General features: G+C 38.7%; 1 protein-coding gene across 2 annotated transcripts in view; it reads left to right on the top strand.

Annotated features, from left to right (window-relative positions):
- The window catches only part of LOC128832849 (pituitary tumor-transforming gene 1 protein-interacting protein-like), a 50,321-nt gene extending 46,755 nt beyond the window's left edge, over positions 1-3,566 (top strand). For both annotated transcript variants that reach the window (XM_054020514.1, XM_054020513.1), the window contains one exon: positions 2,405-3,566. Coding sequence is in view for 1 of the 2 variants with exons in the window: in XM_054020513.1 (XP_053876488.1) it covers positions 2,405-2,454 (50 nt within the window). In the remaining variant the exon portion in view is untranslated. The remainder of the gene's footprint in view (positions 1-2,404) is intronic.
- The last annotated feature ends 12,164 nt before the right edge of the window (positions 3,567-15,730 follow it).

Raw genomic sequence — 15,730 nt, 5'->3', positions numbered from 1 at the left:
GTAAAATAAATGTTCATATCTAGTATTGCTACTTAGCTTTACACAATATTTAGCTATATAAAATTATTTAATTTATTCTTAAATAGCTACTGCCAAGACAGGTTTATATCCAGAATGTAAAAAATACCTCTCTACATTCAATATGTCATTCATTTAAGTTTTTTTCCATGTTTGCATATGGATATGATAATATCCATAATTTACTCCCTTGCTTGAATTGCCAAGGATATACTATAGCATTGCATATAATTCTACTGATAGATTTTACATATAATAAGGTAAGTTGTTTACTGGAGTATAGAAACTTCCAGAGGGATTACTGATGTAAAAAAATAAATAAATAGGCACACTCATATTATAAAGCCATGCACATTACTTTGAGTGCGTGCATATGGGAGTGTTACATTTTACTGATTCACTGTCAAGCTGCCAAAATTGATGATGATTAACCCCAATGAATTAATGAAAATTCTATTCCTTCTGAATCCAGTTTCAGAATATACATTATTGTATAGTAAGATACATCTGTCATACTTGTTTATGGAAAACTTCTGTCACTTAAATTGATCTAAAAGATTGAGCTGTTTTCTGATACTGGTTTAAGATAAAAGGCTATAAAATAAGTTATACACAAGAAGTATACAAGAGTGATCTTTCGTTTTGTCCAGGATTTAATCAGAGAATTTGAAAACATTTAGTTTTAATTCGTAAATAATAGGGACGTCCATCAAATTCACTAGATCTCATACATTCCTACCATTTATAAGAGACTGTTTTGCGTATTGCAAATAAAGCTTTGAATTATCAATGATTCAAGTAATGTCCTATCATAGCTTTGAATCATATCAATGATTCAAGTAATTGTAAGATTTATTTTATTTTACTAACACCTATAAATCATATTATTACATTGTAAACATCTGTACAGTGTAAATACTTGCATATCTGAGAGTTTTTGTGGTCCTAGAAATAAATGAGGTAAATACTCCTCTCCATGTATGCATATTTTTTCTCTAATCTAAATGAGTTACCTTCAGGCATTAGGGAACCCTAAAGGAATGGTGGTTTTCATCACATTTCAGCCTACTGTAAATCCCAAGCTTTCTATTGACAGGGCTTGAAAATGCATTGGCTATTAGCCAGTGAAGCTGGCTAATATTGTCTTGCCCAGCAGTTGGATATCTTACTCACTGCACTCTGCTTAAACTGTACCTGTGATCAGTGCTTCATGCCCCTGTTTGCTTTTTTGCATTAAACAGAGCAGTGAATGCTCAGCACCTAGACATTGAAACACGTGTGTACGCACCCTCTCCTCCTCGTGAATAAAGATCTGCTGGGACACAATGTGGAGGTTGGGAATGAATGGTACAGTCTTCTTTCCTCTTCCCCTTCCTTGGCACTGAGTGTTGGGAAGAGGGGAATGTGGTCAGGAGCTTTACCCCATCAACCTATTTCCCTGCCACCTGCCCAAGACAAAGCAGCTAGGGAAAGTGGTGCTCCAGGTTTTCCAGGCATTACTTGACAAAGCCAATATGAAGAATGTCAAAAGCCCTTCTGTTCCTTCACAGCCAGGGTCTGTCACTGGACCCCTCTGGGCCCCTTTATCCTCAGTATGCACTTCTGGTTAGTGGATGTCTGGTAAGTTTCTCAAGGTCTTGTTGAAAATTACCACTATATGGAACGGTGATTATTGCTGAACTAAGCTTTACAGAAGATGTTCACCGATACAATATCTTTGCAGTGCTTTCTATGGCAATATTCTGGTTACATTAAAAATATTTGATAAAAGCACACACTGTGACCTCGATTAGGTAATACCTTTATTCTTGTCCCCAGTAGTTTCCGTGAGTTTGCAGGTGATCTGTATTTGTCCTTAGAGGACATTGGCTGGTGTCACAGAACTACTGCGTATCACTGATTGAACTTGACAGGTTTTTGCTCAAGAGTGAAACACAATTAAGCCAGCATGATGACCTCCCACCTTTTTGAAAAGATGGGCCTCTTACAGCAAAAATGAATTTATTGGCAGAGCAGTTTGAAACTGTTTCTGCTTAGCCATCTCCACATCTAATCTTTGATAAAGTAAAGAATTGGCAAATAGCTACAGTATCCTTCACAAGTGAGAAATACTGTTTCTCCTTAATGACTTTTCATGAAGAAATCTCTCTCGTTTTTGTTTTACTCTTCATGTGACGTTCATGACTTGGTTGAGAAATAAAATGACTTGAGTTTATTTCTAATGTACTACTATAGATGTGCAGTTGTATTTTATACCTTAAGACTAGGGTCCATTTTTTAAAATTCTGTATTTGTACAGCACCTAGCAGAATTCCTGGTCCATGACTAGGGCTCCTATACGCTATGGTAATGCAAATAATTAATACATGCTGTCCTCTTTCTCCAGGTCTCCTTCAGGATTCTGATCATCCTTACAGTAGATTTGAGAATGAATGAAAACAGACACTGTTGAATCTCCTCATCGAAAGCTAAGATTCCAGGATAAATGAGCACTTTTTTATTTTGCTTTTCAGCGGTCTTCAGGCTGCTTTTTTTTTTTTTGCAAGTTTTCAGACAGTAAAAATAAGTGCACAAATATCTACTAAAATACGTATATTTTAAATCTGGCATATTTACCTTTTAGAGCTAAATTTTTATGAACACTTTTGGTTTTTGAAATGTTTGCCAATTGTGCTCTCATTAAATGTGAAATGTCACCTTTCCTTTTCTAATAAATCTTTTCTTTGGAATCTGATTTAAATAGTTAGCTTCCTAATCATGTAATATCTTAGCTCACCTTTCTCTTAAAAAAAAAAAAAAAAAAAAAAAAAAAAAAAAAATTCCTCTGTTCCCATTTTCCTAAATAAAGATTTTCTTTCTAAATCTGTTGTATGCATATAAGTGGTGGCAAGAGTAAAGGAAGTGCTTGACACTGCAGAAATATGGTATTGATGTTGACAAGAAATAATTACAGCATACAAATTCTTTAGTATCAAAATAGTATGTATAGTATTTTAAAGATGCAAAATGTGATTTTTTTTTTTTTGGTGTAGCATAATCTGATGTAATAGAAATGCTCGTATATTACCAGGCTGTGTCCTTGGTGTGGAGAAAAAAGTCTTGAGTTAGTAAAACGGGCACAGAATCTTTTTGAAATTCATGCAAAATCTGAATATACATTTGTATATAAGCTTGAGAGGTAATATCAGGCTGTTTAAAACACTTTCTTCCATGAACAGTTCTCTAAATTAAAAATACTGCATAATGCCAAGATAGCATCAGTTTAACAGTATAATGATTTCATATTTTTTACCTTTGAGTTTTTTGTGGGAAATGTTCATAATGCATTGAGTTCTGTCATCTTCCTGGTTTGGTGAATTTTTGTTTTTTTTTCCCCCCTTTTCTCACACAAATGCCTTCATTGAGCATTTTAAATAACTTGCTGACATGATGCAGCATGAAGAGGTTCATTCTTTTTTTCCTCCTTCATATTTAATGTGAATTTCCAATTCTATATAGTTGGAATTTACTGTGTACTATCTTCTGCTGAATAAATTTACAGTACTGAAGGCATTTGTATATTATTTTTATCAACCTTGCTAGAGGAGAACTCTAACTAGACCTCTTGAATTCAGCTATCCATTGTTTTTCTTCCTAAAGAGGGCTTCTGTGAATAAAAAACATATTTAAGGAAATGATCAAATGTAGGGTTTGAGTAGGGAAAAGGAATGCAATTTGGCTTTCTCTGGTCCTCTGACAAAGAAAATCTAACACCATGTACATACAATATGAAGTGGATATTGCCTTAGTATGGTCAGGTGAATTGCCATTCTTTGCAGTATCAAAATGCTTGCATATACTTAAGCTATTAGTAATTAGATTCTATCACTCATCTCAAACTAGTTTCCATTTTTGTTCTTTGTTGAGAATATTTTTCCTCAACAGATGTTTATAAAAACAAGCAACTGCGGTTCTTGGATCCCCAGTATAATTGAAGACTTAATGTAATTCTGGAATAGTTTTTTTATTTGCTTGGAACTCCTGAAACTAGCACAATGGACTGAGCACTGTTTGCTATGTTTCTTGAACTGTCTACTGTTCTCAAGTCTAAAGTACTATTCATATGTCTGTCTGAAGAAGAATATGTGATAAGAGTGAGTTGATAGCGTGGAAGTAAAGCATGGTGACTTTCCCAGGAGATGCCTTCGGTAAAAATGATGGAGGTCTGCCCGACATCTCTCAACTCAAATAGTGACATTCATGACTTAATAGAAAAGCATTTTTCTGCACCTGCTATGATATGTGAAAAGCTGTCATGTACTTGAACAAAAGGGGAAAAGCTGTCAGTATGACTTTTAAGGAATTTGTATTGGGTGAAGAAGCAAAATATTTTGAGCATATGGAATTAGTATTTTTTGCTCATGTTACGGTTTTAAATATAGGGTTGGTAGAACTGTTATCTTTCCATTAAACATACTGGTTTTGTAGCTCTTTTGCCAAAATTGCAGGCACTAAGAAAGTATCTATTGGAAACTATATAATCAGTGTCTTAGCACATATTGTGTATGAACCTTTTTCAGTGTGAAACAGTAAATGGGGCATAGGAAAATGTAAAGTGTAAACAAATTCTCGTAACACTTCAGACTGAAAGTTTAGCATTCTATAATCCTGCTTCTATTGAAACCAAAGGTAAACTTTTACTGAATTCAGTATTGGACTGCAGTATCTCAACCATCTACTACAAAATGTGAAATAACTCTTGATGAACTTCTCAAAATACTTGCAGTTTGGGGATGTATGTGCCTTATTTCTCAGCAGTTTGTCCTGAATTTGGTGTTTTCAGTTGTGACCCATGGAGGCACGATTACAATTACTTACATAAAAAAATGCTGGTTTTGTCTTAGGCCAAAGGTTGACACTCCTTGAATTTTAATGTAGCTCCTAGTAATTGAATGCAATAGCATTAGACAGATGTAATGTAACATCTTTCTTTGTCAGTGCTCAGGTGTGTGCTAGACTCCTTTGTTCATTTTCAATAATGAGATTCCCTTCCCCCACATTCTGTGGACAAAGAAAACACAATGATAGTATAAATAAACAAATCTAAAGGGAAAAAAGTAACCACACCTATGTCTGATAAACCAAGTGCACATTGTTGATATTTCTTACTACAGATTTGCACAGTAAATATCCTCCCCTTCACTTAAACTGGTTTCCTTCATTCTGTCTGTTTTCCGTTTTACTTCAGCAGATATTGTCAGTTTTAGGACTAAAGCTTAAAAAGAGGAGGTACTATTTTAAAAAAAAATCCTAAAATGTTCTCATTTCTTTAATAAAAGAAACACTTTTCAGAGTTAAACTTCTTAAATAACCATATTAGGAATAATAGGGACTGGGCTAATTTCATTTCCCAAGCAAAGTGAAAATAATAACTTGTATTGTCCTGCCAGATTCTTTTTAAATCAACCCTCACACTAAGGAGAGTAAGGGATACTTAAATAGTTATCTATGTAAAGTGTGCTGCTTACTCTTTAGAAGACAAATCTATGACTAAGGGTGTGACACTGACTTTTAAAAGTTTAAAACCTCACACTGCAGTATACATGTATGTCTTTGCATATCTGAATGGATGAATCTCCTTGCTCGTTTTAAGCATGCACAGTAGCTGTCTTGCATTAGTGATCTATGTCCTCATTACTCTCCTTCAGCACCCCCTCCCCCAATTCAGTCATTCCAGCAAACTGTCTGACTTGTTACTCCAGGTGAACACTGAAGCTTTCCTCTTCACAAAACTGCCTTACAGAGTCAAATGGGGTAGCGCATATTGCATCTGTGTACATTCCCATTACCAAAAAAGTGCAACTTACTGCACTTCAGCATTAAGTGACCATCAACTAGCTTTTTTGGCAAAGATCAATAGGAGCAAGTTAACCTCCCTAGATGAGAGGGTAGTGGGTGAGAGTGACTATATCCTTCCTTTGAGCATGTATTCTGAACTGCTGGGTCTATTTTACCTTACCCCTTATTCTACAGCTGCTACTGTAACTGTTTGTTTGGCACTTTGTCATAAACTAGAGTATTGTGTTGAATTAGAATGTTTAGTAGAATTGTCTGTCTTCCATCTGGCCTCATTGTGGATAATTATACCTAATAGTTGTAGACTAGGAAGTAAAAATATAATGGTAGTGGTATATATTTCCAGTAGAGGAGGCAGAGCTATGAGGGAAAATACAGTTAGAAATAATAAATGCTCCTCATTGCCCTAAATTTTTTCACTATCCATTTTCCATCACTTCCATGGAACATGTCAGTCTTAGAAAAGAGACAAACATTGTGGGGAAAGGTGGCTTGTGTGAAATAGCAATAAGAAACATGTTGAAAGAAAACAAATGTCAAAAGAGACCTGTATTTCTAATGGGTAAGCAAAGCCAGTTTGTAATTGCTTGGTTGGATACAATGTTCAAGAACAGTTCATTGGTGTGGGGGAAAAATATAACCCTATAATGCCAAGCTCTAAAGGTACTGGTGTAAGTGCTAGTTATGTAAGCAGAAGTTGCCTAAGGTTAGAGTGAGCTTTCCAAGATATTGTAAAAGCCAAAATAGAATGAAGAATTTGCTTATTTGGACTAGTTGTTTTGCTTTTTAGAATGCATAAGCTTTTCTGAAATGCATGTGGACTTCAGGGAGAGAGAATATTTAGCATAATTTAAGTGAGACATATGAAAATCTGAGCCTTTAGAACAATACATATTTCAGTAGAAGTGCTTTTCTCCTGCACAGGGACTTTCACAGATTTAAGTATACAGAATAAAATTAATAAAGCAATAACACTAGACTAGCAGAAACAAAATGTAATCATAGAAGCATACTCTCCATCCCTTCACCTAGTCTCCACCTCCCTCTCCCGAAATGCTTGCGGAGGGAAAAATGGATTTTGCAACCTGCTCTGAAATCTAAGAAATCCTAGATGTGGAGGAAAGGGACAAAACCCAGAAAGGTAGTCCCCTCATGAACATGTTATCTTGCCTCTGCTCACCTTATTTAAAGAAAGGGACTGCACCGGTTTCAAAATTGGCTGGGGGTGGGATGGGGGGAAGAGAACTAGCTCCCAAGAAGGAGCTTTGTAAGTTTTTAAAAACAGCACCTTAAATTCCACGTTATTGAAACAAAGTTTAAAATAAGATTCTACATTAGCCAGTTACTTTCCTCTGCATCATCTGTGGAGAAGGAACCAAGCTGATTTGAAAATATTTTTGAGATGCTGTGATAGGGTTAGTGTTAAAAGTGTATCATGGGGTATGTTTGGGGACAAAAACTAAAAGAACATATGCTGCTGGGTACATGTAGACACAGACTTGGACTTCTGGATGGAAGCTCCACCCAGACTGCCCATACAGAAATTTGTGGGGTTGAATTTTTAAGACTCCTCAGTTGGCTTCTGGGGGAGAAGGAACAGGATCTCAGCAAGTTGGAAAGCTAGACTGTAGTGAGGGAAAGTATTGCCAAGTTCTTCTAAAACTAGGCTGTCCTTAATGCAGTAAAAAAGTTACTGAATGCTTTGGTCTTATTTGTTTTCTTGGGCTAAATAAAAGTTTGTTTAATTTTCAAACCTTGAAGTCAGAGGCATAGTCAATCACTAGGGTTTGAAGAGATCTGTAGGGCCTTCAAAATAAAGTTAAGAAAAGCAGCCAAGATAACCTGATATTTACAGTGAAGTGCCTGAGAGGAAGATTAGAGGGTTAAAAAAGGCTATTCCAGCCACTCAGATACCAGTGTTGAATAAAGGGTGTGTCCAGGAAGAGGCAGGTTATGAAACCATCTCTTTAAACTGTTTGTGGTTTTTGGACAAGATACTGTGATTAGCATTCTCTTCTCCCATCCAGAAACATTCAGTACAGAGCACATTATTGCAGAATCTGCCACAAAGCAAGGCTACAGACGTTATCTAAAGGCTGACTCCACACCCTCCTTTGTTCTTTTCTTCCTCTCCTTGAAGCATGGAACCCTGCTTTCATATTCTAATTATAGTTTTTATGGCCTTACAAGTGTCTCAACACCAGGAAAAGAGAGAGACTCCCAAGTAGAAGGATGGTAAGAAGGAACTCTGCCGTTGTGCATTGAAGAATGCTACATGCTCTACCCACTCTCTTGCTACAGGCTCAGTATCCCCTTTTGCAGTGGCTCTTTTCCAAGATGGTCCATGTGAGCAAAAGTCCCAGGATTACTCCCCAAACCGGGTTTTCTGTTATGACATTGCATAGCACTATCCACTCTGACAGGGTTTCCCCAATGTTCCTTTACCCAAGATCAGAAAAAGAATTTGGGCCTTCCCTAAAGGACCATCTGAAAAAATATTACCGTAATACATAATTCATTTTGAAAGCCTATGTTAAGGCTGTGGCTAAGGAAGTCTGTTCATTTTTTATTTATTTCTTGTCATTTTCTCTTTGGACTGAGCATGAGAAGCATCGTCCATTAAATAGTATTCCATATTGCCTATCAAATCCTGAACTCAATTTGCCAATTCTAAGCAGAAAAGGAGAGCCTTTTTCTTTCTTTGCATAGATTTTGATTGTCTCCTCCATGAAGCCCAGCCTCCCAGTTTGAGAATCTGCATTATGCCTTTAGGTAGGGGGGAGGGTGTGTGTGTACGTACGCGTGTGCCCATGTACATTCACATGTTTCAAGTGCACTTGACTTCAGCATTAATTGGCAAATATACCAATCACTTCCCTTCCCACCTCAATGTGTTCTTTAATGTTCTGTATTTCATTTACACGTTTAAATGTTTCTTGTAGTCAGTGAATTAAAACTGATAGTCATGGACTTGCTATGTAATCCAAATCTACTGAAATGTAATAATTTAATGAACACTTTGTGACCTGGTGGATGAGGGGAAGTTATGGTATGTTGGGTTATAAGATTTCCTGTATGAATGCATTGGTTTAGCTTACTGAGGGTTGTGGAATGAACAAACAGGGAGAAGACAATAGCCCCAGATAAAGATACCCCAGTGCACACTTGGAAGACAAATGGCAAACCTGTCAGCTTTGAGGACCTTGCATGCTGTCTCCAATAAGTTGCGAGCCGTGGTCTGACAAAGCTGAAAACTAACATCACAGAGCTACAACCAGTTAAAGTGAGTTGGTCTCAGAGAGAAGGGGGGTGATCAAGAGGACTAAGCAGCTCTAAAAAGGACTTCCTCCCCCAGACTGAGAAATGGTCTGAGAGTTAAGGGAACTGACTGTCAGCCAAACCCTGGAAGTCTCCGGGCAGCATGGTGCTGGTTGCTGGGGTCTATAGGAAACTGAGACCATCTGTATCATGCAGAAGACAGATACCTGGCGAGTTAGATGCATCTAGTCTGTTTTTCTGTGAAGTGCTTTTGTTCTAACAAATAATTTTAAAAGGCCACTGGATACCACTGTCACTACTCCAGGAGGAGTAAGGTCAGGATGGAGTTGCAGGGTCAGGAAACACATTAGACCTGCTGAGGCAATGAGGGTTGATAGGCCCTGGCTGCAGTCCCATATATGTGAAAGGAAACTTGTATGATTCCATCCTGAGAGACCACCTGACTGTTAGAGGACTGAGGGGGGTGCTCTCAAAAAAGCCAAGGAGAGGTTAGAATTGCAGTTAGCCCAGGAATTGTGACAACATTGCTGTGAAGATGCACATTCACTAAGGGCTATCAAACATTTCCTAACATTGTTTGCTGGGCTTTCAGCTGATAGGCAGCCTCTTACCTGGATGGGATGATATGGCAAACCAAGAAAACTTCTGTCCCTACGTGCCCTGTGAATGACTTTATCCTCTTCCTCTAATAACAGAAAATGTGCAAGTGGCAGAGGTGCCTAATGACTTCTTTGTTTCGGTTTTCCCCAAGAAGGCTGTTGGTGATTGGACATCTAACATAGCAAATGCCAGTGAAAATGAGGTAGCATTAGAGGCTAGAATAGGGAAAGAACAAGTTAAAAATTATTTGGACAAATTAGATGTCTTCAAGTCCCCAGGGCCTGATGGTATGCATCCTAGAATACTCAAGGAGCTGAGTGAGGAGATTTCTGAGCCATTAGCGATTATCTTTAAAAAGTCATGGAAGACTGGAAAAGGACAAATATAGTGCCCCTTGATAAAAAGGGAAATAAGGACAATCCAGGGAATTACAAACTAGTCAGCTTAACTTCTGTACCTGGAAATATAATTGAGCAAATAATTAAGAAATCAATTTGCAAACATCTAGAAATGATAAGGTGATAAGTAACAGTCAACATGGATTTGTCAAGAACAAATCATGTCAAACCAACATGATAGCTTTCTTTGATAGGGTGGGAAGCGGTAGAGATGGTATATCTTTATTTTAGTAAGGCTTTTGATGCTGCCTCGCATGACTGTCTCATAAACAAACTAGGGAAATGCAACCTAGATGGAGCTACTCTAAGGTGGGTGCAAAACTGGTGGGAAAACCATTCCCAGAGAGTAATTATCAGTGGTTCACAGTCATGCTGGAAGGACATAGTGAATGAGGTCCTACAGGAATCAGTTCTGGGTCGGGTTCTGTTCAATATCTTCATCAATGATTTAGATAATGGCATACAGCGTACACTTACAAAGTTTGCAGATGATACCAAGCTGGAAGGGGTTGCAAGTGCTTTGAGGATAGGATTAAAATTCAAAATGATCTGGACAAACTGGAGAAATGGGCTGAAGTAAATAGGATGACATTTAATAAGGACAAATGCAAAGAACTCCATTTAGGAAGGAACAATCAGTTGCACACACACAAAATGGGAAATGACTGCCTGGGAAAGAGTATTGTGGAAAGGGATCTGGGGGTCATAGTGGACCACAAGCTAAATACGAGTCAACAGTGTTAACGCTGTTGCAAAAAAAGCAAACATCATTCTGGGATGTATTAGCAGGAGTATTGTAAGCAAGACACGAGAAGTAATTCTTCCGCTTTACTCCATGCTGATTAGGCCTCAACTGGAGTATTGTGTCCAGTTCTGGGCAGCACATTTCAGGAAAGATGTGGACAAAGTTGAGAGAGTTCAGAGAAGGGTGACAAAAATTATTAAAGGTCTAAAAAACATGACGTATGAGGGAAGATGGAAAAAATTGGGTTTGTTTAGTCTGGAAAAGAAGACTGAGGGGGGGACATACTTGAAAACTGTTACATAAAAGGTTACAAGAAAGAGGGAGAAAAATTGTTTTTCTTAACCTCTGAGGATAGGACAAGAAGCAGCGGGCTTAAATTGCAGCAAGGGAGGCTTAGGTTGAACATTAGGAAAAACTTCCTAACTACTGTATCAGGGTGGTTAAGTACTAGAATAAATTGCCTAGGGAGGTTGTGGAATCTCCATCACTGGAGATTTTTAAGAGCAGGTTAGGCAAACACCTGTCAGGAATGGTCTAGAAAATATGTAGTCTTGCCATGAGTGGAGGGGACTGGACTAGATGACCTCTCAAGGTCCCTTCCAGTCCCATGATTCTGTGATTCCTGTATCTTACTTTGTGTTAAAACATACAGATTCAGCGCTTGCTTGGTTCTCAAAGTGACTTTGCTTGGTCTAATGCCTATTTATCTGCCAAGCAAGTACTTGACTCCAAGTGACACCACAAAAATTTTGCCCTCTGTTGCCTTTTCTGTTGAGAGATAATTTCCATATCAGCAAGAGAAAAGTCAGCGCAACAATATATGCTGATGGTTCTGACATTCAGTCATGAGAATGATAAACTTGTTAAACTGCTGTAATTCATCAGATCTAGACTTACCTTCAATCTTAGTCCTTATTCCCTTATGCACTCAACTGGAAACGACCACCATTAGAAGTCCTTTTATAAATTTTACAATGAGAAGAAGTGGAGTTTTCAATTGTAGCTTTTTTATACCTCAGTAATCAGATCTCCTATTTATAGAGATCTGTCCAAAGAGTTAGCTGTTCAACCTACAGGACATCTAATATGACAAACTACACAAAAGTATAATAGTGGATGACAATATCCCCTTGAAAGGATAGGCCAAAAAAAAAAAGGCCTTGATCTTGCAAAGTACTGAGTGCCCACTACATCTATTTGGGACAGTGGGAGTTTAGGATGTGCCCTTCAGGACTGGGTCATAATAAAAAAAATTACGGCTCTAAACCACAGCCAAAATACTAACCTGTAACTAAGCTTTGGAAAAAATGTTTTCTTCCATCTCCAGCTGTTTATTGTACATCCCCCTCACTCTTGCCCATCTCCCAAAAACCATCGTTTTACCCTTCCCATTCTTTCCTTTAATGTACAATTGGCTCTCTGCCTGTATTTACCAAGCCTAGACTCCATCACTCCTCCACCCCTCAATTGTTCTTTCCCTTTCCAAGCTGATCCTGTGTTCTTCCCTCAGACTCCACCACTCAGATATTTCAAATCTATTCTCACAGTAGATTTAGAAGTGGGCTGGCTGCTCTATTCAAATTTCTCACATGTAGGGATGTTCTTGGGTCAAAAGCAGCCCCAGAATGACCTGGAGAAGCCCTGGAGCCTGAGAGCTTAGCGAGAGTAGAGTACCTTTCTACAATCTTAAAATTTCCCATTCCATTTGCAAACTTCACCTCTCCTCATCTTCCTTCTCTTCCAGCCAGTCTTTACCACTTCCAACCCCTGGTTGACATTTTCAGCCTTCAGAGAGTGAACTCTCTCCCTGCACCTCATGTACTTTCCTTGCCAGCCTGTGTGTCTATAAGTAGTGTTTCCTACCCCCATTGGCAGGAAGACATTACCACAGTCATGGCAGAGAGCCACATTCACCACACAGGTGACTAAGGTGAGGATAAGTATGTATAGACACCTACAGGTGGAAAATGTAAGTGTGGAACTCCCCAATGCAACAGTGTCTATTGCCGACTCCATTAAGGTCAGTTGCTACTTAGTACAGATTGACACATCTTGTTTTATTTCTAGATTAAAGGGACTCCTGTTTGTGCTGTAATGAAACAGTTTGATACTTTGACACTGGGCATTGGGCTGGTCCTCTCACCTTGTTAGAGCATAAGGACTACTCAAACTTTCAATGACTGTTTTAAAAACTCTAGCAGGAGGTGGGGGAGGACAATATTGCAGCTGTGGGATGCAGGGAATACCCGGACACAAGCTTTTCTCTAGCCTCACCTAGGATGGTGGCTGGCATAAGAGCTTCTCTACTGGTACTGTGGTGGTGAAAGATTCTCCTGAGGCCAACTATGTTGACACTAGGGCTGCTTTGTTCTGGGGCTGCAATGCAAAGTAACCACGTTGCAGAATCTGTTGCTTAATCCTTAACTGCAAATTTCATGGCTTTATGGATTTCTCTGAAAACCTTAACATTTTAACATTGCTTTTTGTTGTGCAATTTCCTTAAAGTCATTGTAGCTACCTACCATGTATCTATGTAATTAGCATAAAAGTCCTAATAGCCTAATTAGAATGTGTAATGATATTCTAAAAATCCTTATTAAACGTTGTGAAGAAGTGTTTTTAAAGCCCTCACTAATAGTTGCAAGACATGGTAGAGGAGGGAGGGAGAAAAGATACATTAAGAAGTACCATGTAATAAATCTTTAACTGAACTTCAAAGAACTACCCGCAGTGTATGCATTTAATTGCTATATTTGGGAAATTAGCAGAATATAATGAATAATTTTTTAAAAATTATCGATAGAAGGCTATCAATTTCATTTTTCAGATTGGAACTTTAAATGAATGCATGAAAATTTAGGTCTTTACATATCACTTCCCCACAAGACATACTTTAAATACATTTAGATCCTTTATTGAATTTTATTAAGAGCAGACTTAATATAGGAGAAGGAGATATCTTTTACTTTCACTTGGGGAAGAATTCATAAAATGTCTCCAGTATTTTTATATCTCAGGGTTTGACATCTCAAATACTAGATTCCTATTTCTGAAGAATAAATCAAATGTTTAAAAACATTATATAGGGAGAATATTAAAAAATGAAATCTGACAGATGATACTTGCCTATAAATTAAGGAGAGTTTCACTTCTGTAACCTTGACAGTTTTCACCTTTCACCATTTTGTGTACTGTTTTGTCTCAGATTGAGAGAGAATATGCAGCTGAGTTTCAGTATTTAGTAGTAGTGTTTTAGTTATTTCTATAGAATGCACACTGTATTGGGGGTTCAAAGAGAGGTACAAAGACAGTCTCTGCCCAAAGGGTTTACAATCTATACAGAAAGCATAGGTAAAGCAGAAGAGCCCAAGTCATTCTGTGGAAAGTTCCAAATACAGTTTTAATTATGGTCCCTACAGGGATTGGTCAGTAAGACTGCTGAAAGCATGTGGTGAGAAACTTATCTTGAATCTGATATAGTTTTAACTTATGCATTAGTAAATGTCTTCTGTTTATTATTCTTGTAACCATTTCTAACTTTTATGCTTCTCATGGAGAAGGGGGCGATTTACATTGGTGGGTGTGACACTTTAGTGTAGACGCTTATTGCATTAGGTCAACGTAAGCTGCCTTATGTTGACCTAACTGTGGAGCGTAGACCAGACCTTCTCAGTCCCGTCCCGTCCCCCCCCCCCCCCCCCCCGAAAACCTCATTTGTCTTTAGCTGAAGCTAAACTGCATACCTTAGGTGTAAAGATATCTTTGTTATTACTACCTGGATCAAACTGAATGTTTTCATAAGCCTTCAGGACTTTTTATTCCTTTTATATCTCAAGTGATGGCTATTTCATCACAAAGACTGCATGTGTTAATAAGATAAGCCTTCCTTCAAAAATTTGGACTCACTCCAGTAGAGCACAAGCACCATCACTAGGGAGGCTGAGCTGGGGTACCAATTTACAGCCTCCTTTGACTTCAGCTCCTATTTTTATGAAACATTATTCATTAGTGTCTGCTTCTAGATCAAATTCCTGTTTTGTAAGGGCAGTTCTACGTGGGGCGATGGAACGGGGGGAGGGCAGTGCGGGCCACAACCCCCTCAATGGAAATATTGGAGGGGAGGAAACATACATCACCCCCAATATTTTCCTCCCCCACAATATCGTGCGGAGGCAAGAGTGGGACATGGCTGTGTTGCTGCCTGCACATGCATGCGTGGTGTGGGGAGACGGAGGCAAGAGTGGGACTCGGGAGCAACAGCCCCGGCCCCTGGGATTAGACCAGCCACTGGGGAGCAGGTAGGAGCAGCTCTAGTCTCCTCTCCATGTTTTCTTTCACTCAGCTGGCCATTGTGACTGCACTAGCCAGGGCTGCTGCACAGGAGTGACTAAGTTGCCTGGGAGAAGTCGTTGTTCATGTGACTCTCCAATGGCCGGACCAGCCAGTCTCACCTTCTAGCCGCTGCAGGACCTGGCAGAGACACGCAGCCTGGGGCACATGCACCAAACACAGGGATGCAGCGGGGGGATTGGGCATTGGCACCTGGTCAGCAGCCTGGGGTCTGTCTGGCTAACGTTTACACTGCGTTATAGCAATTATTCATTCCCAGCACAACCATGAGTACAGAAAAATAAAACCCTGCACCATTAAACATGCAGAGCACTACGGGAAGGATACCACCGCTCAAAACAAGGCTGACAATTTCTCATTTCTGTTCGTTTTTTAAAGTTCAATTGAGACTTGAAAGAAAGAAAAGCCCATCGTGACTTTAGGTGTAAAGTCTATTTTAGTAGCGGGAAGCCGTCTATGGTTGAAGCAATTATTTTAAGTGTCTGAGTATAGCTTTTAGAAAAGA

Source organism: Malaclemys terrapin, chromosome 2, assembly GCF_027887155.1.
Source record: "Malaclemys terrapin pileata isolate rMalTer1 chromosome 2, rMalTer1.hap1, whole genome shotgun sequence".
Taxonomy (NCBI): domain Eukaryota; kingdom Metazoa; phylum Chordata; order Testudines; family Emydidae; genus Malaclemys; species Malaclemys terrapin.
This window is presented reverse-complemented; position numbering and strand designations above follow the sequence as displayed.